Source organism: Pelophylax lessonae (assembly GCF_965119305.1).
Source record: "Pelophylax lessonae genome assembly, chromosome: 10".
Lineage (NCBI taxonomy): Eukaryota > Metazoa > Chordata > Amphibia > Anura > Ranidae > Pelophylax > Pelophylax lessonae.
In genome coordinates, this window is record NC_138777.1 from 82,606,370 (window position 1) to 82,631,258 (window position 24,889).

The window sequence follows — 24,889 nt, forward strand, 5'->3', positions numbered from 1 at the left end:
GAGCCTACGTCCGTAGGCTCTTTACCGAGATGGGAGATGCAGGGAGTCAGACTGACACACCACATCACCGATCCTGCATTATCCTGCGGCCGTCATATGACGTCTGGTCGGGATAATGCAACCACTTTCCCGACGTCAAATGCCTATAGGGCGGGCGGGAAGTGGTTAAATAACACCCCGCTTCAATATGTGCTATTGGGGGGGCCACTGGTCTATCACACCAGTTCTACAAAAAATTGGCCAGTGAGTTTGGCACTGTGTGTATCAGACTTCACACAGCAAAAGAGGCAATATTGTTGCAGGACACTTGTAAAAGTATACTCTGATAACACCCCACTTCAATATGTGCTATTGGGGGGGGCACTGGTCTATCACACCAGTTCTACAAATAATTGGCCAGGGAGTTTGCCACTGTGTGTAGTGTGGCTGCAAAAACGCTCAGTCTCACCACCACACCTCTCACAATGCTGCACAGTGCACAATAATACTACTGATCCACTATAATATGCTTTCTACCAAGTATATTATACTGTGGATTAACCCCTCCCTGGAAAAGAAACGCCTCCTCTCCTCTTTTAAGCTAATTTCTTTATTCAAAGAATCCTGCGCTGCCAGCCAGGAGGCCCTTGAACTTTCTGTAGGATTAGCTATATACTCCTCCTCCGATTTACAGACCAGCTGAGCCATCCAGTCCTCCCGGGCTTTCATATTAGATTGAATATGTATTATTTGAGAGATCAAGACTAGAGTTGATCGAACACCTGGATGTCCTGTTTCGGCGGGTCTGGCCGAACTTGAAAAAAAGTCCGGGTTCGTGACCCGGACTTAACCCGAACTTGACCCCAATCCTGAACCCCATTGAAGTCAATGGTGACCAGAACTTTTGAGCACTAAAATGGCTCTTAAACAAACATGGAAAGGGCTAGAGGGCTGAAAATGGCAGCAAAATCTTCTTAAGAGCATGGCAAGTGCTCTGCAAACAAATGTGGATAGGGAAATAATTTAAAATAACATAAAAAAACAGAAAAAACTGAAAAAAAAAATCATCTTGATCTAGGAGGCTGAGGCACCTATTGGAGTAGGAGGTTAAGGTGGCAGTGGATGTGGCAGTGTAGGTGGAAGCGGCAGCGGTGGAGAAGGAGAAAGAGGTGGCCAACACTGGTTTTGGTTTTTCATTTTATTTTTTTTTTAAATTAGGGTACACCCCAAAAGAGTAAGAAAGATCAAATACAACAATGGCTGGGTAAGGCCGGTATACATGTCTATTCTGCACAAGGTACGGACAAGTCCTGTGGGATCCATGCCTGGTTCATTTTAATGAACGTGAGCTTGTCCACATTGGCTCTGGACAGACGGCTGCACTTGTCTGTGATAACGCCCCGAGCCGTGCTAAATACAGGTTCACATAATACACTGGCTGCAGGGCAGGCCAGCACCTCCAAGGCGTAAATAGCAAGCTCAGGCCATTTGCCCAATTTGGAGACCCAGAAGTTGAAGGGGGCAGACTCGTCATTCAGTACGTGTATAGTACGTAAGGAATGGTAAGGAACTGTATATGGCAGTGATGGCAAACCTTGGTAAGGAACGGTGATGGCGAAGGGGGGGGCTTTTTCCCGCTTCTGGGTTGAGTCTTGCCTTGGAAAAGGTATGTGTCCCTGGTTGTGGGCCAGGCTCTCCCAAAGCTGTCTAAGTTCTGAGGCCTTCTGGTAAGGACGGGGCTGCACTGGTCTTGCCAAGGACCGGGATTCTGAAAAGCCTGTGGGGTATGTGCCCCTGGAGTGGCAGTCCAGGGGTGCCATAATTCATGGTGAATGGCAACACTATGAGTATGGAACCAAGGACACTGCACTTCCTACACATGTTTTGCACACCTGCCTCTAGGGCCGGGCCTTTTGGCCAGGAGTCAGAACCAGAGGAATTTTTTATTCCTGGCTGAAGGGCCTGCCATAGTATTGCAGCGTGGCACTAGCCTTGCACTTCTTCTTTACTATCCCTATCGCCCCGGGGGATCAGGGTCAGGGATCATGTGTACACCCTGTGCACTTTTGTGTTTCACTTTTTTTGTGTGCACTTTTTTATGCACCCACCGGCTGATAGTCTGAGTGTGTTCACACACCACGGGCTTAAAACAAAAAAAAAAAAACAGCCGGTGGTCCTGGTTGTTGTGGCGTGCCGACAAAGCTTTTCCACATTTCATACATGCTAACCCTCCTGGCGACCTCCTCCTCCTCCTTTGCCTTCACCTTGTGCTTCCACTGTGCCCCCGCTGTCAGGTGGGAATACCACCAGCATCGCTTCTCGACCTTTTGGCTAAGATCAAGTGTAGTATCTGTTGTTATCAGTTATCTGGGTGCCACCCTGCTGTGAACATGGTTCCTCCTCCTCCATCTCCTCCTCATCATCCTCCACCTCGTCATCCTCTAGAACTGTGCCCTTGCTGGACAATTGTGTACCTGGCATTTGTGGGTGCAAGAACCCACCCTCGGAGCCATTTGTGAATGACTGCCCTGAAAGCCTTGGAAATGATCATTGCTCCGGATGCGGAGGCAGTAGAGGATGAGGATGAGGAAGCGGAGTAGGAGGAGCTAGCAACAGGAGGCAAACTGAAGCGCCCTGCAATCCTTGGTGGTGGAAGGAGATGCGCCAAACAAATTTAAAGGGTGTATCTCACAGTAACATAATCAGCAAACGCTGCAAAATTATGAATTTTCCCCTGAATGGGTGTTTATTGAATAGCAGAATAGCACAACAGTATCTAAAAGGGTGTATCTCACACGTAAAGATGCAGACTAAGCCACAATTTAATATCTTTCTGTCCCATAAATGGGTGTTTATTGAATAGCAGAATAGAACAACAGTATCCAAAGGGTGTATCTCACACATACAGATACAGACTAAGCCACAATTTAATATCTTTCTGTCCCCTAAATGGGTGTTTATTGAATAGCAGAATAGAACAACAGTATCTAAAAGGGTGTATCTCACACGTACAGATGCAGACTAAGCCACAATTTATTATCTTTCTGTCTCATAAATGGGTGTTTATTGAATAGCAGAATAGAACAACAGTATCCAAAGGGTGTATCTCACTCGTATAGATACAGACTAAGCCACAATTTAATATCGTTCTGTCCCCTAAATGGGTGTTTATTGAATAGCGGAATAGAACAACAGTATACAACGGGTGTATCTCACAGTAACATACGCAGACTAGGCCGCAATTTAATATTTTTTCCCTATATGGGTGTTTATTGAATAGCGGAATAGAACAACAGTATACAAAGGGAGTATCTCACACGTACAGATGCAGACTAGGCCGCAATTACATTTTTTTTCCCTAAATGGGTTTTCATTGAAAAGCAGAATAGAACAACAGTATCCAATGGGTGTATCTCACAGTAACGTATGAATGAAACATTTTTATTTTCCCCTTGAACTGGTGATTTTTGAATAGCAGATTAGAACAGCAGTGTCTAAACAGTGTATGTCACTGTAAAATATGAAGGAAAAAAGGATTGTTTTTATTTAAAAATCCAGATTAAGCAGACACATATGCACTGAGCTTGCATTACATGACTGCTACACGCTGCACACCTAACAGGTTGGATACTGTTGTTGTTCTATTCCGCTATTGAATAAAAAAAAAACATTTGAATGAAAAACTGAAAAATATATTTTTTTCCCTAAAAACTGAAAAATAATTATTTTTCCCTTACATTGGTGATTTTTGAATAGCACATTAGAACAGCGGTGTCTAAACACTGTATGTCACTGTAAAATATGAAGGAAAAAAGTTTTTTTTTTAAAATCCAGATTAAGCAGACACATATGCACTGAGCTTGCATTACATGGCCGCTGCACGCCGCATGCCGCAAACCTAACAGACTGATAAAAGTTTTTTTTTCTCCCTCCTCCTCACTGGGCTCAGATCAGGGCAAAAAGATTGTGCACTGCACCTCCACACAATAAAATCGATGTAGATCGCTGTCTGATTAAAGAAGATTCTCCAATTCTTTCCCTGAAAGCAATCTCCAGCCTGCCCCTACAATAATCTCCTATCTCTCCCTCATATCAGCAGCAGCAGGAACCTGACCCTACAGTAGTTAGAGCAGAGTGATGTGCGGCGCTACATGACTCCAGCTTATATAGAGGCTGGGTCACATGCTGCACTGGCCAATCACAGCCATGCCATTAGTAGGCATGGCTGTGATGGCTTCTAAGGGCACACTAGTTAAACACTTGTTGATTGGCTGCCCTGCAGCTGTTGAAACTGCGCCGTTAAAACCGCGGCAAAAAATTAAAACCGTGCCAAAAAAAAAATTAAATAAAATTACTGAACAAAGGACTGTATCCCGAATATACAGTAAAATGTTAGGGTCCGTGTCCGGGTACCAAACACCCAAAAGTCCGGTACGATCCTGAACTATACAGTCCGGGTTTGCTCAACCCTAATCAAGACCCCTCTGAGAAAACATTTAAAGGCATCCCACTCACTTAGACACATTATTATTATTAAAGATATGTTCAATTTGGGTTTGTATTGTATTTACTGTGGGAAGGAGTTTCAGCCAAAAGGCGTTTACCACCAAGGGGCTGTTTCAAGATTGACCAGTGGTCTGACAGTAATCCACACCACCAGTGGGGAGTGATCAGACACCCCCCCTGCGCATATTCTATCCGGTGTACCAGGGAGAAGGCAAGTCCAGTACCCACACATAAGTCTATACGTGACAGAGAGCAATGAGTTTCAGAAAAACATGAAAATTGTTTTGGGATATTTTATGCAACCCATATCCACCCAGCCCAACTCCACCACAAAATGGGAGAGAGATGTGCCCCTGGGTAAGACCGACTGGGGGGAGGGAGGGTGTCTGTCTATTTTAGGATCTCCTATCACAAAGACCGGAACATCTGGTTTGTTAACTGTAAAGGTGATCAACTCCCTTAGCACCACGGAGGAGTACAGAGGAGGAAAATATACCACGCCAGCACACAAGTGACAGTAAATACTTTACAGTATAAAAACACATAGCGACCTTCAGGGTCCACTTGTGATTAGAATTTCTGGAAGGGAAGGGACCTGTGCACCAATACACTCACCCCCCTAGAATAGGAGCTATGAGTAGAGTGGTACGCCCAGCCCACCCAGGAGTAACCCAGACAACACAAGGAGTCTCTCACACGATGCGTCTCCTGCAGTCCAACAATTACAGAGTGGTATTTACAAAGTATGGTGGATACCATTGTCCTCTTTAAGGGATTACCAAGGCCCCTAACAATCCATGAAACCACAGGAACCTCAGCCATGGGGAGTTCTGTAATTATAAACTGAAGGATTAGCTAGATATAGTGACCACATTCAGCCTATATGTTGTACTGCAAAAGATCTTCCAAAGTAGATGACCCCATGGAAAGCATCTGAGTGATCAAGTTGATATGAGCAAAATCTCAAAACAAAAGTTAGCAAAAAGGTAGAGAAAAAAGAAAACAGGCACAACGGTGCCTTAACCCAAACTAATTGGTGAGTGAGAACCCAAAGTAGTCCAAACAAAGTTGGAACTACATCTTGTTCCACTTGCCTGATACAATTTGAGTTGTACCCTGCTCTGCCATCCACAGAAAGGCAAACACAGAATTGGGAGTAGTCAGGTAAAGCCAGTAAGAATATACTTTACATGGAGCATATCGAGTTCCTGTAGCACATAGTTCGCTGTCCCCAGCCGGGGTATATACTTGAGTCCTCCTAGATGATTGGTCAATATCTGCTTCTGCATGTTAACTGGTAGTAAATCCACTTTCAGGCTTCTGGGTCATCCCTATGGCATTGCCAAAGAGAGAGCTCATGAACATCGAGCCAATCCACTGCCTCGGCAGCCGTAGCAAAAAAGTGTGCCCTGCCATCCGCTGTGACCCTCAGACGTGCCGAGTAAAGCATGGCATAAATCTTTGTACCTCCGCTGAGAAATCAGGATAGAATGACACCTTGGCTCCATTAAACTGAATATCAGGCCTTTCCCTCGCCAGGCGTAATATTTTTTCCCTATCTCGGTAATGTAGGATACGTTCCAACATCGGTCTGGGTGCATTGCCTGGCAGGGCTCTAGTGGGTACCCGATGGGCCCGTTCAACCACAAAGATGGGAGAGAATGCATCTTTTCCAAACATATCAAGTAGACACTATTCCACAAATTCTGTAGGGTCTTTGCCCTCTACTTTTTCTGGTAATCCCACTTTATGCACATTATTGCGTCGCAGTCGGTTTTTAGTATCATCAGTTTTATCTTTATTTTCATGTGCTAGACGAGCAATGGAGCGGTATTCATTTATCAGAGCCAGTATCTGGTCTTCTATGTCGCTAATGCTAATGCGACTTTCTGCAGCCGTGGTTCGTTCACAGATTTTTTGTAAATCCTAGAGCAGGGGTGCCACTTCTTCAGTCAGACCCCCTAATCTGTCTTTAACAGTATTGACAGACGCTGTACACTTGTGTACTGCCTGTAGAATCTGGCTTAAAGTTGGCTGATCTTCCCCCTTTTGCTTGTCCTCTATGTCTGCCTGCTGGTCTGAATCAGGCAGTGACATGATATCTGCTCCTAGGTAGGGATGATCGAACGGTTCCGGTCAACCATTGGTTCGATCCGGACATTGACTGTTCGAAATTCGGCCGAATTTCTAACTTTTTGCTGAAAAAGTTCGGAATTCGGCAACCAGAACTGACCAAAATGCAATTGGACAGGAACTGGGCTTTAAAAGCCTGTGATTGGACCAGAACCATCAGTAAAAGCTAATTGAGGGGGAAGGAGGATGCTAGGAATGTGATTGGAGTGACTAGGGGGTCCAGAGGCCAATCAGTAGTGAATACGCCCCCCAGTATATAAGATAGCCCCGCCAAATCTCTAGCATTGTGATACAGGGATGTGGAAGAGAGTGGAAGCAGTTCTGTTACTCCTGCTTCAAAAGGGTCATTTAGCAATTATTAGTGTGAGGAAAGGGATATCTAGTGTAGTTAGGGTACTATTTTCCACTATAGTTAGATTTAATAATCTAGTTTCTGTAGGGAAAGTGTTAAGTGTCAGGGTGACTGTAATGTAGTGTAGGGTTAACTGACTCTGACTGCTATGGCAGGGTGACCAAACCCTTCCATTTCAGGGTGACCGCCATAGAAAAAAGATTGTTTCTATTAGAATTGCAGTAGAGCAAGATAGTGGCTTCGCTACTTTCACACCTGGCCGTTTTTGTTGCAGGCGTTTTATTGGGCTTTTTTGTGGGCGTCTTTGGAGGCAGGCATGACATCTGAACTTCTGTGTAGGGGTATATATACACACACACATGTATGTATATATACACATACACATATATAGGTGTGAAAGTAGCAGAACCCTATGCCTGCGCTAATGAAATTATTTGCAGGCATAGGACTTCGCTCCTATCACACCTATATGTGTGTATGTGTATAAATACATATAAGTGTGTGTGTATATATACCCCTATACAGAAGTTCAGATGTTATGCCTGCCTCCAAAGACGCCCAAAAAATGTCCAAAAGAAACGCCTGCAACAACACACCTGGGCGTTTTTGTTGCAGGCGTTTTTTTGGGGCGTCTTTGGAGGCAGGCATGACATCTGAACTTCTGTGTAGGGGTATATATATACACACACACTTATATGTATTTATATACATACACACATATAGGTGTGATAGGAGTGTAGCCCTATGCCTGCAAATTATTTCATTAGCGCAAGCATAGGGTTCTGCTACTTTCACACCTATATATGTGTATGTGTATATATACATACATGTGTGTGTGTATATATACCCCTACACAGAAGTTCAGATGTCATGCCTGCCTCCAAAGACATCCACAAAAAAGCCCAATAAACGCCTGCAACAAAAACGGCCGGGTGTGAAAATAGTGGAGCCACTATCCTGCTCTACTGCAATTCTAATACAAAAATCTTTTGTTTCTGGTTCTGGACATGCTACAGAGCTGAAACTTCACAGGTACACTTTTTAGACCCCCCAGACACTAAATCCAAATAAATCTAATTTTTTTTTTCAATAATTTTTTCAATAATTGTCTCTCTATCAAAAATGACAATTTTTAAGAACTTTTTTTTGTGTGATTAATAGTCCCTGGGGCATGACCCAGAGCCCTAGGCACTTTTTAGGGGCATTTATTGGGTTTTAGGGCTTCAAAATGTTGTTTTTTGATTACCAAAGTTCGGGTCCCATTGATTTCAATGGGGTTCTGAAATCCGGGCCGAACTTTCGGGAAGTTCGGGTGTTCTAGTCGAACCAAACTTTTCAAAAGTTCGATTATCCCTACTCCTAGGCCTTGTGCAGGATCAGGCTCAGTATTACCATTTAGCCATTGAGAACACTCTCCTTCTACTTCTTCCTGCCCCTGCATCTCAGTCAGCTTTTGCTTTTTGGTGTATGAAAGGATGTCCCCTGCATTGTCTTTGCTTGAAGGATGGCTGGTTTTACTTTTTGTACATGTGTCTTTAGGTTTCTTTGTGCCCCTCGTGCTTTGCTGTGGAGTTCTGGCATCATGTTGGTCAGTGGAGGCCATCATGCCTTCCTTATTTTCTCCTCCCCACCCGACAACGGCTCCAAAGTATGCAGCCCGATATATCCCAGGGTTAGCTGCAGCCTTCTGTCACAGGGTCCGCCCGGGGAAAGGATGGTTGTCTTCCTATATATGTCAGAGCAACGTACAGGTGCATCTCTTGAATTAAAATAGCATCAAAAAGTTAATTTATTTCAGTAATTTATTTTCAAAAAGTGAAACTCACATATTTTATATAGATGTGTTACATACAGAGTGATATATTTCAAGCATTTCTTTCTTTTAAAAACACATAAAAAGCTGTGCTTGGATAACAAAAAGGGTGTTTTTTAAAACAAATAGAAAATAATTTGCGTAAAATCAGCTACTACACATATGTCGGATAAAACAAACCATAAATATAAAAGAGAGGTGCAGCGCTAAAGCAAAGTCCTTATATATAATATATCAGTGACATATATAGGCAAATGAGACAGTCCTTGTGTGCAAGAAAGACGATTCAGTCAGGCTGACAAGTAAAGGCCACCACCAGCAGACACCAACCACACTGCCTCTTACCCTCCAGCTGGTTACATTAAGGCATGAATAAATCAACAGCGAACTCAGCCAGTCCCCTAAATTAAATCAACGTTCCAGTCCTTATTGAGATGGAATTAGCCCAAACAGCCAAGAGTAAACACTCCAGGCTCCAGAATAAAGGAGATACTCATAGGGTAATAACGTTTGGATTATGGAAGTTTAACCACTTAAGCCCCGGAAGATTTTACCCCCTTCCTGACAAGGGGGTATTTTGCGATTCGGCACTGCGTGAGTTTAATGGACAATTGCGCGGTCGGGCGACGCTGTACCCAAATGAATTTGACGTCCTTTTTTTCCCACAAACAGAGCTTTCTTTGGTGGTATTTGATCACCTGTGCGATTTTTTGATCATGCGCTATAAACAAAAAAAGAGCGACAATTTTGCAAAAATAACAATATTTTTCACATTTTTTATATGAAATTCCCCCCCAAAAAAATGTAAAAATCATTTTTTTTTTAATTTTTGGCCAATTTGTTTTCTGCTACCTATGTTTGGTAAAAAAAAAAATCAAAATAAGCGTATTTTGATTGGTTTGCGCAAAAGTTATTGCGTTTACTAACTAAGGGAAAGATTTTTGTAATTTTTGTTGTTTTTTTTTTAACGAGTAATGGCGGCGATCTGCGATTTTTTTTGCGGTACTGCGACATTGCGGCGGACAGATCGGACCCTTGACTGACATTTTTTACACTTTTGGGGGTACCAGTGACATTACTACAGTAATCAGTGCTATACATATGCACTGTTACTGTAAAAATGACACTGGCAGTGAAGGGGTTAACTTTATTGGAGAGGGAGGGGTTAAGTGTGTCCCTAGGGGTGTGTTTCTTACTGTCATTGGATGTGGCTGTGTGTGTAACAGCACAGATCAACGGTCCTACATAGCAGAACCGAGTGATCTGTGCTTTTACACAGGGGGAATGACAGGTGGCTTTGTTTACATTAGCCGCCTGCCTTTCTCCCTCTCTACCCAACGATCACGAGACCTGATGTCCGCCGGTCACACGCGCCGGCTTCATCAGGTACGAGCGGGGGCGGGAGCGCGCCTCCGGCGACGCGCGCTCGCCCCCTATTCACTCCCAGGCTACTGACGTACCGGTACGTCACTTTGCCTGGGAGGGGCTGACCGCGGCCGTATATAGTCGGGCGGCGGTCGGCAAGTGGTTAATAGTAAAAACCAAGATGCACACTCACATGAAACAGAGCAGTGTGGGCGCGTGTAATGAACCTGTTGTTTCTAACCAAAAAGATGACCTCTGCATCCCAGAGCTTGATGACGTCACATGTGACAGACCCACCCAACGTGTTTCGTCAGCAATGCCGTCGTCAGGGACATGGTTAGTGTGTGGCGTCACGCTCCTTAAATACAGGCAATTGGAGTGCGCGGCTTCCGTCGGACACAACGATTATACAGACCGGAAGAATCACGTACTCTCGCACTTAGAATTAAAGTCAAAGGGAAAGCAAATTCAAAGCAACAAAGCCAAGAATAATTACCCGCCAGTAGAAGCACATTATAGGTTAAACTATAACACCAATTCAATCTCTTGACCCAATTGGTTTATATAGCTAAATGGATGAAAATACCAATACCTGATTTAATCGTCATGATATCACTGTGCTTGATTGGCCAGCAAACTCATCTGGCCTAAACCCCATAGAGAATCTCTGAGGTATTGTCAAGAGGAAGATAAGAGGCACCAGACTCAACAATGCAGACGAGCTGAATGCCACTACCAAAGCAACCTGGGCTTACATAAAACCTCAGCAGTGTCACAGGCTGATCGCCTCCATGCCACACCGCATTGATGCAGTAATTCATGCAAAAGGAGCCCCGAACAAGAATTGAGTGCATACTATACTGTACATGGACATACTTTTCAGTAAGCCAACAATTCTGTATTGAAAATCCTTTTTTTTCTTTTTTTATTGGTCTTATGTAATATTCTAATTTTCTGAGATACTGAATTGTGGATTTTTACTAACTGTAAGCTATGTTCATAACAATTACAAAAATAAATGCTTGAAATATATCACTGTGTGTGTAACGTAACTATATGAAATATATACGAGTTTCACTTTTTGAATAAAATTACTGAAATAAGTTAACTTGTTAATGATATTCAGATTTTTGCAACTGTAAATGTGAATTAAATCCATCCTTTTCCCTTGGAGGATAAAACAGCAAGCTCATGTAACAGATTTCCAGCCCATCTTCCCTTTCCCCCTTTATACGTACCTGCCCTGCTGCTCTGTTCTCTTGCAGAAGCAAAGTGAACTGCCCTGTGTAAGCTCCTAGCATATCTGTTGGGAGCTTACACAAGGCAATAGATTCTAATGAGCCCCCTTCCGCCTTCTCCAGCTGGACAGTTCTAAGATCTGGCAAATGGCTGTCCAGACACCTATTGCACATTGCAGGAGCCGAACAATTCATATACCAATCAGATGATTGCGAATTCAGCCAAAGAGTTGTTTCAAACTGCCTAGGCAAAATATGGATTTTCTGGTTGGATTTTCACTGTCAGCTATGCAAATACAACATCATGTAGTCTGTTGCCTGGCTTGTAGCATATTGCTTTTTGTTTGGTAATGTGTAGGGGCAATTTTTACCCGGAAAACAGTTGAACAATACTCTAAATCAGTGATATAGTGGGTAACAGTGGAATTATTTTTAACCCCCTATTGTTTGAACTGGCAGGATAAGTGGCCTATGGTAAATTCCTTCAGAAATACAAAATAATTTTCAAAGTGACACCTTTCCCTAATTTAAAGAAAAAATAAAAACCTGAACAAAATAGATTGAATTATTTATTGACTGGACTAATTTTTAGGCAGTTGGACTGAAATGTGCCCCCTGTAGCTACCCTCTAGACCAGGGATCCCCAAACTATGGCCCTCCAGCTGTTGCGGAACTACACGTCCCATGAGGCATTGTAAAACACAGACATTACTAGGCATAATGGGAATTGTAGTTCCTGAACAACTGGAGGGCCATAGTTTGGAGACCCCTGTTCTAGACTTACAAGGCAAATCAGTTATAAAAATGCAGCAAAGTTTAACCCTTAGCACCTGCTGAAACATTGTTTTTAATCAATGTACCAAATTCCCCTTAGCAACAATTCCTTTTATCTTAGTCCTGCTTCAGAAATCAGCTGAATGCACTTGACTTAAGCCCTATACACATATGATCTTTGCCCAACTCTCCTAAAATCCATTGCTTGATGCATTCGTGCACTTCATGCACTTGGGCATTATTAATTTAATTGACCAGAATTATAATTCATTCTGGCCATCAAAATGAAATAGCGCTCAAGTGTTTTTCTGCCAAATCATTGCTGTTTCTGGATGTGCTGGCAGTGTTTTTTTTTCTTTTTCTTTTGCTTCTGAACGTCCCTGCCTCTAATCTTCTCTAAATGCATGGATGCAGAGGGGTTGATTTACTAAAACTGGAGAGTGCAAAATCTGGTGCAGTTCTGCATAGAAACCAATCCGTTTTCAAGTTTACTTTGTCAAAGTCTAACTGAACAAGCTGAAGTGAGAAGCTGATTGGCTACGATGCACAACTGCACAAGATTTTGCGCTCTTCAGTTTTAGTAAAACAACCTCATAGGCTAACATAGAGGGACATTAAAGGCAGAAAAAAAAAACATAAGATACCCCTAAAAGCAGCATTGCAACACTCAGTTAATTCATCTTTAACAAAAGAGCAACTTTTATGTTTTGTATTCACAATGTACAATATACATTGCTATGTGCTGTTTTATATGCTTAAATCATGTGCATATGTATTAAGGTCTCTGTGGGAATTACAACAGCATGCAAAAAGATGACTTCAGAGCAAGTAGTGGAGCATTAGAAAGCAACGTTGTTGACTTTGCCAATTCATGGAAGACCCAGTATCAGTGCATAAATGTAGTGCCTGAACATAAACATCCCTGCATGTATGGCACGGAAATAGGTAATATTTTATTTTCTTACATAAACCTATGTACACTAGCAAATAAAGTATATTCAAACAAAAGAAATGTACTGTAATCAGTTAATCAAAGTATGAATTGAATCATATAAAAGTATTGAATAACTAACAATGTAATTTTATAAGTGATAAATAATGTTATTTTGTAAGTTATAAACATAATCACAGCAGTTTTTTTCATTTGATTCTCCTTTTATATAACAGAAAAGTATGCTCATTATTGGTGTCAGGTATTGCTTGACGATGAAGGTCCTTTTGCTCCATGTCATACTTCAGTCAGCCCTAGAGACCACTATCAGGTAATCTTTTTTTTTTTTTAACTAAATTTTATTGAATTTTTTCAAATAACATGAACCAAAGAACATCCGTATAGAATTAGTACATGAAGACTGAATGAGAACTGTCAAAATATAACGTCAGCAGAGATACAGAATGTTACCTCAGAGTGTCCAGTGGACATCATTCATAAGGATAAAGCAGGGGATGGTCAGAATTAAAGACTATAGGATACTACTAAAAGACCAGGGGACAAGATGAAGGAAAGTACATAGGGGATGGGGGGGTAGAACTCATGGGGGTAAAAGTGGGAGGGAAGAGAAGAATAAGAAAAGAGAAGAAAATAAATGGGTGGGGAATATCAAAGTGCCTAGTCACAGAATGAATTAGAGCATTAGGTAAGTGCATATATGAAGCTTATCAACTCTGTGTTGATAAAGGAACAATACTTATATAAAGTGTGGAAGTCCAAACGATATGTAGACCGTAGGTGACAGGTCTGGGGGCCGAAAGGTATGACCCCCAGAGCTATGTGTAGGTTAGTAGTGGAGCTCCAATCTCAAGTTATAATTCCATACTGAGAGGTAATGTAGGTAATCACAATTTGTCATAAGAGGTTGAAGCAGGAGTGACATCATCAAGGGTTAGATTAAAGGGATCCATCGTGGAGGATTGAACTGGAGGTGGACGAGAACGAGAGTCAGGAAAACATGAATTGAGAGGTCTCGGGAATGGCGGTGTAAACGAAGAGACCCGCATCCATGACGATGAAGGCGAGGAGGTGTGGTCCATAACCAAATATTTGTCCCACTTGCAATAGAACCACTGGGCCGGGCCTGAGAAGAAGGTGGCATCCAAAAGGTCTTTACTCAGAAGTGATCTTAATTCAGTTTGCACATCTTGAAGAGTGGGAGGAGAATGCAATATTCATTTTTTTAGAATGGCTCTCCTGGCCAAAATGTAGAGAGTTGATAGCCAGGCCTTGTGTGAGGCAAGGATGGATGTCTGTGATTTATCTAGGCCCATGGAGAGGCCATCCAGGTAGCCAAAGAGCAGCAGTAGTGGGTGGCCGGTGGGTCGGAGGCCAGTGATCTGGTAAGCAAAGGAGTCCACCTTAGTCCAGAACTCAGAGACAAAGGGACACGACCACAGCCTGTGGGTCAGAGTGGGTCTGTGGGATAGGCACCAGGCACACTTCTGAGGGGCGTTGGAGGAATTGGACATAGTGAAGAAGGCATACAGCCAGGTCCATAAATATTGGGACATCGATACAATTCAAATCTTTTTGGCTCTATACACCACCACAATGGATTTGAAATGAAACAAAGAAGATGTGATTTAACTGCAGACTTTAAGCTTTAATTTGAGGGTAAAAAATCAGGTGAACGGTGTAGGAATTACAACAGTTTGTATATGTGCCTCCCACTTTTTAAGGGACCAAAAGTAATGGGACAGATTAACAATCATAAATCAAACTTTCACTTTTTAATACTTGGTTGCAAATCCTTTGCAGTCAATTACAGCCTGAAGTCTGAAACGCATAGACATCACCAGATGCTGGGTTTCATCCCTGGTGATGCTCTGCAGGCCTCTACTGCAACTGTCTTCAGTTCCTGCTTGGTCTTGGGGCATTTTCCCTTCAGTTTTGTCTTCAGCAAGTGAAATGCATGCTTAATCGGATTCAGGTCAGGTGATTGACTTGGCCACTGCATAACATTCCTCTCCTTTCCTTTAAAAAACTCTTTAGTTGCTTTCACAGTATGCTTCGGGTCATTGTCCATCTGCACTGTGAAGCTCCGTCCAATGAGTTCTGAAGCATTTGGCTGAATATGAGCAGATAATATTGCCCAAAACACTTCAGAATTCATCCTGCTGCTTTTGTCAGCAGTGACATCATCAATAAATACAAGAGAACCAGTTCCATTGGCAGCCATACATGCCCACGCCATGACAATATCACCACCATGCTTCACTGATGAGGTGGTATGCTTTGGATCATGAGCAGTTCCTTTCCTTCTCCATACTCTTCTCTTCCCATCACTCTGGTACAAGTTGATCTTGGTCTCATCTGTCCATAGGATGGTGTTCCAGAACTGTGAAGGCTTTTTTAGATGTTGTTTAGCAAACTCTAATCTGGCCTTCCGGTTTTTGAGGCTCACCAATGGTTTACATCTTGTGGTGAATCCTTTGTATTCACTCTGGTGAAGTCTTCTCTTGATTGTTGACTTTGACACACATACACCTACTTCCTGGAGAGTGTTCTTGATCTGGCTAACTGTTGTGAAGGGTGTTTTCTTCACCAGGGAAAGAATTATTCGGTCATTCACCACAGTTGTTTTCCGTGGTCTTCGTGGTCTTTTGGTGTTGCTGAGCTCACCGGTGCGTTCTTTCTTTTTAAGGATGTTCCAAACAGTTGATTTATCCACACCTAATGTTTTTGCTATCTCTCTGATGGGTTTGTTTTGTTTTTTCAGCCTTGTGATGGCTTGCTTCACTGATAGCGACAGCTCTTTGGATCTCATATTGAGAGTTGACAGCAACAGATTCCAAATGCAAATAGCACACTTGAAATGAACTCTGGACCCTTTATCTGCTCCTTGTAAATGGGATAATGAGGGAAAACACACACCTGGCCATGGAACAGCTGAGCAGCCAATTGTCCCATTACTTTTGGTCCCTTAAAAAGTGGGAGGCATATATACAAACTGTTGTAATTCCTACACCGTTCACCTGATTAGGATGTAAACACCCTCAAATTAAAGCTTAAAGTCTGCAGTTAAAGCACATCTTGTTTGTTTCATTTTAAATTCATTATGGTGGTGTATAGAGCCAAAAAGATTAGAATTGTGTTGATGTCCCAATATTTATGGACCTGACTGTATGCCCGATGGATAACTTTCAATTGTTGCTCCCTCCAAAATTCATTCGTGACATATTTGCAGGTGGAGTTGTACCCAGTCAAGATGCAATGGTGGAGGTTATTGAAGTGGAAGTCTTTTTCCCATGGAGTTGTGGCTGGTGTCATGTTCCTCAAAGATCTGTATCGTTGCAATGGTTTATAAATGTCATAGATTTTGAGTTTGGGGTTATCTAAAAGAGGATCCAGCAAGCTGGCCTGAAATCATTTGATTTAATCTTGGCATAATTGTTTTGCAAAGTTAACAGCCTGCCGGATATGAAGAAAGTGAGAAGGCGGTACTTGATATCGTGAGCAGATGTCACGCATTGAAAGTGGCTGTCCAGTCATGGGATCGAAGAATTGGGAGAAAGTTAGTAAGTCTTTAGAGGGCCACTCGGAAAAAGCTGCATATTGACGGGTGTGATGAAAAAGAGAATGGCCCTCTATGGGCATGAATTTAGTGATCAGTGGAGAGAGGTTTATCAGTTTGCACGTCTCTCGCCACGCTATAATAGTATCTCTTGACAACAGATTGGATTTAACGTGAATAGGTAGAGCGGGCAGGGTGCAATGTAGGAGGGCACCTAAAGAGTAGGCGGCTACCATCTGAGATTCTATATCAATATTTGAGTAGCGGGACCAATCCGATAACCAGCCCAGACCGATCCGCAAAAGGCAGGCAATATTGTACCATCTAATATCAGGTATATTGGCCCCTCCCTCGCGTTTGGTGCGAAATAATTTCTGAAGTGCAATGCGGGGGCGCTTATTTCTCCAGAGAAATTTTTGGAGAGACTTATACAAGAATTGGGAGTCTTTATGTTTAAGCAAGAGGGGAATTGTTTGAATGGGATAGAGGAGCTTGGGGAAGCTCATCATTTTAAATAATTGACATCTGCCAAGTAGAGATAAAGGGAGTTCGGACCACGATTCCAGTTGTTTCGTTGTTGCTTTGAACACCGGGGGGGAGTTAAGTGTGTAGATCGTTGATGGCAATTTCCCAATGTGGATCCCTAGGTATTTGATGTGAGTTTTGGCAATTTGGAAAATGGAATGTTTCATCCAGTCAGGGGATCTGGAGTGGAATAGGGGTAGGATTTCACTTTTAGAAAAATGTATTCTGAGTCCCGAACAAAGCTGGAATGTTGTGAATATGTCATGGATCAGTGGGATGTCCAGCCGGGGGTTTGAGGTAAAAATAAGAATATCGTCCGCGAACATAGCCGTATGGATGTCATTGTCGCCAACTTTCACGCCGTGCAACTGTGGATGTGACAACAGGAGTCTTGAAAGAGGTTCAATTGTTAAATTAAACAGCAGAAGGGAGAGTGGGCACCCCTGTCTTGTACCTTTTAAGAGGGGAAAGGATTGTGAGGGGTATCCATTGGCGATGACGGAAGCACAGGGGGAGGAATACATGGCTTCAATTAGATGCAGAAAAGGCCCTTCGAAACCAATGGTCCTCAGGACCAAAAAAAGCCATGATAAATTGACATTATCAAATGCCTTTTCTGCATCTAAGGTGATGGTCGCCATGTCATCAAGGGGGTGCATCTTGGCGGTTTCCAGAACCGCAAGAACCTTTCTAATATTAGATGTGACAGAGCGTCCCTTAGTGAAACCTGGTTTTGCAGGGTGGATAATGTCTTGCATAATGTTTGCTAGTCTGGTAGCTATAATTTTCGAGAGTATTTTAGAATCTAAGTTTAAAAGTGAAATTGGTCAATAGGATCCTGGTTCCAGAGGATCTTTACCCGGCTTGGGTATCACCTTGATATGTGCCTGGAAACCCGACGGTATATAGGGCCCTCCGTTCAAAATATGGTTGAAAACCATCGTTAAGGATGGTGAAATAAAGTCAGAGGGGAGCTTAAAGAAATCTGAGGTGTATCCGTCAGGACCTGGGGCTTTTCCTGGGGAAAGGGATGAGATAACCAAGGTTACCTAGGGATCTGTTACCGGTGCGTTAAGCGAAGCGAGTGCTGTAGGATCTAATTTAGGTAGGTCAATGTTGTCTAGGAATGTTTTGGCTGTTGGTAAGTCAATTGGTTCGGGCCGTATAGGGAAGAATAGAAGTCATGCATGGCTTTAGTGATGTCTGGCTGGGAGGTGACAATGTCTTCCTGAGAGTTCTTGATCTTGGAGATGTGGGTCGGGGCAGGTCATGTTTTGCAGAGGTGGGCTAGAAGTTTCCCAGCTTTATTCCCAAATTTGTGGAGTTTAAGGTCCTGCAGTGAGTGGTGAAAGCGTTCTTTGGTTTCCACCCAGTGATCAAAATTTTACTTGGCTAATTTCCACGCTTGCCTGTGGGCTGGGGAATTCACCATAGTGAGTTGGGCTTGCACCCGGCGAAGATTATCGCTAGCCTGTTGATATCCGGTTTTTGCTTTCTTTATATAAGCGGTGGCGAACGCTATTACACGTTCACGGAGAACAGTTTTCCCGGTTTCCCAGAGGAGGATGGGGTCATTCACATGTTGAGCGTTATACTTTAGAAAGCCAGCCCAAGTCTGTTTCAGAAGAATTTGTAAATCAGCATTGTTGGCTAGGAAAGAGGGAAAGCTCCAAATTCTGGGTGCATTAGTTGATTGGTGGACAGTTAGGATCAGGGAAACGGGAGCGTGGTCCAAAATCGCAATCTCCCCAATGACAGGAGTGGAGGAGAAGGTTGTGGTTGCAAAATATGTAATCGATTCTGGATAGACGGTTGTGTGATGGAGAAAAAAAGGTAAACTCCCTACCAAGTGGATGCTCATGGCGTCAGATGTCTATGAGAGCCAGAGAGTAAGCAAAGTCTGATAGGAAGGTGTTTATGGGGCCCTGCGAGTTGGGTGAGAGGGAGACACGTGATTTATCTTCCTGATGGTCTATAACAGTATTAAAATCACCACCCACCAGGAGGGTTTGACGAACATAGGGGGCTAGTTTAGAGGAGAGAGTTTGAAAGTAGGACTTCGGTGGTGAATTAGGGGCATATACATTTGCTAGGGTCAGTGTGCTATCTCTAATTTTGATGGACAGCACTAGTAACCTACCTTCCTCGTCTGCTGTTTTCGTTATAACCTCGCAAGAAAGGGATTTGTTAATGAGTGTGACAACTCCAGCTTTGTGGCGTATGGCTTCAGAGCAGTGGACTTGGCCTACCCATAATTTTTGCATCCGGTGGAAATCCTGAGATGACAAGTGGGTCTCCTGTAGGAAGGCCACATCTGCCTTCAGACATTTCAACTGGCGAAGGATCGCCATTCTTTTGTGGGGGGATCTTAAACCCTTGATGTTCCATGAAATCACTTTGATGTCAAGGAGGGTCATAGGAGGAGGAATTGGAATGAATAAGGTTTGAAATTTGTAGTAGGTATACTGTGATTACCTGAAAAAGGGCCAAGTAGGGAGTGCCTGTGCAGGATGTGTGGAGAAATGTAGTCACATATGCACCAAAGCAAGCTAATGCAATAAACAAGGGGGAAAGAGAAAAACAACATACCAATGAAGTCTTGGACTTCGCTTTCTTCCTGATGTGCTTCATTACACCAGCACGGCGTTACCGGAGTAGCAGATATACCCAGCACCCATTCCAGGGTATAGGGTGATACGGGAGAGGATGCATGGCCGAATGAGTTAGGGAGGTTGAAAAGCTGACCTTTGGCGTGACATCCTCTGTCCATCTATCCCCAGGGTGATAGGTTGGCCAATCTGACAAGGCAGTGAAAGAGAGAAGCTATCTGCATAAACAGAATAAAAACAAAAGAAAAGAACATATCAAAACACAGAGCAAACATGTTGTTATGGTTGGCTAAACAGTCATGGAGAGAAGATGGTTGTCCCTTAGACTCAAACAATCAGGACTATGAACTACATCCAGGAGGCAGTGTGTTGAAGAGAAGTTAGATACCCTTGGAGGAACAGGGGTGCGGCACCTTACAAGGTAATCTGGATGAATTAGCGATGCCTGTCATTGCGGGACCCACGAGAGTAACGTGCTCTTTTTGGGGAGTCTTTTCAGAGGTCCCTGTTGCCCGGGGAGGAGGCGAATCCTGGGCTTCCATGGGAATTTGCATTTGTGCTTGCAAGAAATCAGAGGCTTCATCAGGATGGGAGAAGGATTTGGCATCGCTCGCTGGGGTTGTAAAGCGCAAGATAGCTGGATAGACCAGAGTGAATTTAATGCCCTTTTGGTATAGAGCAGAGCAGAGAGGTTGAAAAGCCTTGCGTCGCTTTGCGACTTCTTGCGAGTAGTCCGCAAACAGAAGCAGTTTTTGCCCATCCACCTGCAGAGCTTTTGCATTGCGGAATGATTTCAGGATGGCGGTTCTGTCGGCAAAATTGAGAAAACGCACGATTACAGGGCGGGGTGTGTGCCTGTCATTGGAAGGGGGGCCCAGTCTGTGAGCTCTTTCTATTGTGCAGGGAGTGGATATCCCCAAGGCTTGAGGGATGCGAGTAGAGCAGAGTTCAGGTAACATGGATGCAGTGTATGATTCTGGGACACTGATGATGCGCAGGTTGTTTCTGCGTGAACGATTCTCTAGGTCCTCCAATTTGTCCAAAATATATTGCTGAGTTTGTGCACATCGCTGGTCATTAGCAAGGTTGGATTGGACCTCATTTTCTACCTCAGAGAGCCTGTGTTCCATAGCAGACAGTCTCTTTGCTTGATCTCCCAGCTCTCTGCGTAGCTGTGCAATTCCAGCAGTGACAGCATTATCAACTGCAGCAGTAATTGTTGGGGAGAGTATTGCTGCAACTGCCTGTGCAATCCGATGATATTGATCATTGGTGTAGGGAGAAGGTATTGCAGTGTCCAGCTGTTGTGGCGGAGGTAAACAAGCAAATGTACTATCGATGCAGCACCTATTCCCTGCGCTCTGAGTGGTGCAATCCTCTTGTCCAACCTGACTGTAGGCTTGTAGATGAGAACAGATGACACGGCAACTTGATAATACTTCAGCCTTGCAGCCCCTCGCTGGACCAGGGTGGTCCGGAAAACACTCTAAACGACAACAAAACAAGGGCGCACCGGCCTAGTGCATTATCTCTTAGACAGGTTTATTAAAATAATAGATTAAAAATACTCACAAACGAGTTTCTTGATAAAAAGCACATCAAATAGAATAAAATCCTCAGCAACAAGATCGGGATTGAATTGTCCCCTGACGGCCTCTTCCTCAGAGGCTCCTGTTGTGGCGGAGGTGTCTGGACCCCGTGTTGCGAGGAGGCGGCCGCGGCCATATTGGCAGAGTGCGGGACGGGAGGATCGAGATCAGCTCGGGACTCTCCAGTGCTCGGGGACCCGTGGATAACAAATCTATCCATATCGTGTCTCGTCCCAGGGGGGCGGAAGGCAGATGCAGGCTTCACCACCGGTCCGGGGAGCTGTAATCAGGATTTTATAAGAGGATGTGTCCGGAGCCACCGTTCTTACCACCTAGTACATTAGGCGCCGGAACCGGAAGTTGGGTAATCTTTTTTACATTTGAGATTCTTTATATCATGCTTACCTAGATTATATTTAAGAAAAGGTAAATGCTTACTATAAGGAAGCCCATTAGTCTATTAGGATTATTCTTAAAAATGTGTATTCAGTTGTTATTAATAATAGCCTGAAAGGGCCCACTGATTTGTCAGGTTCCTTTCCCAGTTTAGAGCAGTAACAGCCAGGCACACAGCAACAATCACTCTTCTTGCTAACAAAACAGTCTATGGGGTTGCCTTTTTTTAGATGTATTGTTCTATAACTTGGATATGGCATAGGGAGCTGTGGGATACTATGTGAACAAGGAGTAATAAATGGGGGACACTCTTTACTGTGATAATACCTTTTATGACAGTTCCCTTAACAAAGCGTTTCAAATGGCCTGCACCTAGAAACCTTCATAAAAGTACAAGGCCAGGCAGGCACTAGTATTGAAATGCTAGGAATAGCCGTAGCAAAAGTCACTAGGATCCTCTCACTCAGGTCAGTACTCACAATGTCCCTTGGTACTTGGACGCCTCCCTCCAATACAAGAAAGAGAATTCCACAGTGGATCTTCCAGGCGTGGAAGCTTCAGAGATTTTTAGCAGAGACAGGCCCCCATCTCTGCCATTACTGGAACTTCAATGAGCACAAGTAGAATTTACGCTGGGCTTCCCAGAAGGGCAGCTGCCTTTTAGGCTGGGAGCTTCTCCTCCTGGACAAGAACAGGGCTACCTTAGGCTCCAGACTATTTATATGCTTTACAGTCACCTACTGGGCACCCTCCCCAGGGATTAACTGGGACCACATAAATATTCAGGGCTGCTTATTTGAATCTCCTAAGGCACCGCATTCTGAAATCCTTCAGAAAAGAGGGAGAAACAATCAAACCTTCAGCCTGCAGAGCACAGAATAGCCTGAAGCAATCATAAGCTGCTCTAATGATTGCAATGGAGCCAATAAAATGCTAAATTTACCTGATTTTCCTTGCAACCTATCTAGGAGGGTCCTGCAAATATTACTATACACAAAATACCCTATAAGATTCTATAAGTACATGACGTTTTAATAATAATAATAATATTAACCACTTCCATACAGAGCAGTTACACCCCCTTCCTGCCCAGACCAATTTTCAGCTTTCAGCGCTCTCACACTTTGAATGATAATTACTCAGTCATACAATGCCGTACCCAATCACATTTTTTATAATTTTTTTCACACAAATAGAGCTTTTCTTTTGGTAGTATTTAATCACCACTGGGTTTTTATTTTTTGCGATATAAGTGAAAAAAGTGAGAAAATTTTGAAAAAAAAAAAAAACATTTTGTTTTAGTTTCTATTATAAAATTATGCAAATAAGCAATTTTTTTTCATAAATTTGGGCAAAAATTTACCGACGGCCTATCTCATTTCTTGAGGCCTGAAATGTCAGGACAGTACAAATACCCCCCAAATGACCCCTTTTTGGAAAGTAGACATTCCAGGGTATTTAGTAAGAGGCATGGTGAGTTTTTTGAAGTTGTAATTTTTTCCCACAATTCTTGGGAAATGAAGAAATATATATATATATATATATATTTTTTACACAAAACTGTCATAATAACAAGTTATTTCTCACACACAGTATATGCAAACCTGCAATCACACCCCAAAATACATTCTGCTACTCCTCCTGAGTATGGCGATACCACATGTGTGAGACTTTTACACAGCCTGGCCACATACAGAGGCCCAACATGCAAGGAGCACCGTCAGGTGTTCTAGGAGCATAAATTACACATATAATTTCCTAACGACCTATCACACTTTTGAAGGCCCTGGAGCACCAGGGCAATGGAATTACCCACAAAATGACCCAATTTTGGAAAGAAAACACCCCAACATATATTCTATGAGGCATAATGAGTCTTTTGAACATGACATTTTTTTCCACAAGTTTTTGGAAAATGTGGAAAGAAAATAAAAAAAAACGATTTTTTTTTTTACACAAAGTTGTCAGTTTATAAGATATTTCTAACACATAGCATGTACATAGCAAAAATGACACTACAAAATACATTCTGCTTCTCCTCCTGAGTATGGTGATACCACATATGTGGAACTTTGTCACAGCATAGACACATACAGAGGCCCAACATGCAAGGAGTACCGTCAGGTGTTCTAGGAGCATAAATTACACATATCATTTCATTACAACCTAACACACTTTTGAAGGCCCTGGAGCACCAGGACAATGCAAACCTCCATAAAATGACCCCATTTTGGAAAGAAAACAACCCAACACATAATCTAGGAGGCATGGGCTGCAGATAGGTACTCAGGTACACTGATGGGCTGCAGATAGGTACTCAGATACCCTGATGGGCTGAAGACAGGTAATCGGGTACTCTGATGAGATACAGAGAGGTACTTGGTTACTCTGATGACAGGTACTCTGGTACTCTGATGATAGGTACTCGGGTACTCTGATGACAGGTACTCAGGTACTCCGGTGAAAGGTACTCAGGTACTCCGATTAAAAGGTACTCAAAGTACCTGAGTACCTGTCATCAGAGAATCCGAGTACCTGTCATCAGAGTACCCGAGTACCTGTCACAAGCCCATCAGAGTATTCGAGTGCCTGTCATCAGAGTACCCAAGTACCTGTCATCAGAGTTTTCGAATACCTGTCACCAGACCATCAGAGTACCCGAGTACCTATCATCAGAGTACCTGATGGGCTGGTGACAGGTACTCGGGTACTCTGATGGGCTGGTGACAGGTACTTTGATGGGCTAGTGACAGATACTTTGATGGGCTAGTGACAGGTACTTTGGTGGGCTAGTGACAGGTCCTCTTTATTGGGGGGGGCAAGCAGTGTGTTTTCGGGTGCACTGTGATCGGTAACTAGCTGTTACCGCAATCTTCTCCTCACACAGGAGCAGGGTGTGAGGAGGAGAACACGGTGACAGCTAGTTACCGTGTTCTCTGTTGACATTCTGGGACCGGCTGTAATTGACAGCTGGTCACGTGGTAAAAAGCCAATTTCATTGGCTCTTTACCTGGATCGGGGATGGGCTCTGTCCGAGGGACGAGCCTCGTCCCCAATCGCCGTGCTGAGCGCCCCTGGGGCGCGCATTGCGGAGAGAACAAG

General features: G+C 43.3%; 1 protein-coding gene across 1 annotated transcript in view; it reads left to right on the forward strand.

Moving 5' to 3' along the window:
- LOC309565955 (mucin-5AC-like) overlaps positions 1-24,889 on the forward strand; it is a gene marked incomplete at both ends in the record, with an annotated part of 316,230 nt that overhangs the window by 157,696 nt on the left and 133,645 nt on the right. Inside the window, 2 exons of the mRNA XM_082270984.1 lie at positions 12,941-13,105; positions 13,328-13,422. Coding sequence (XP_082127110.1) covers positions 12,941-13,105; positions 13,328-13,422 — 260 coding nt within the window. The remainder of the gene's footprint in view (positions 1-12,940; positions 13,106-13,327; positions 13,423-24,889) is intronic.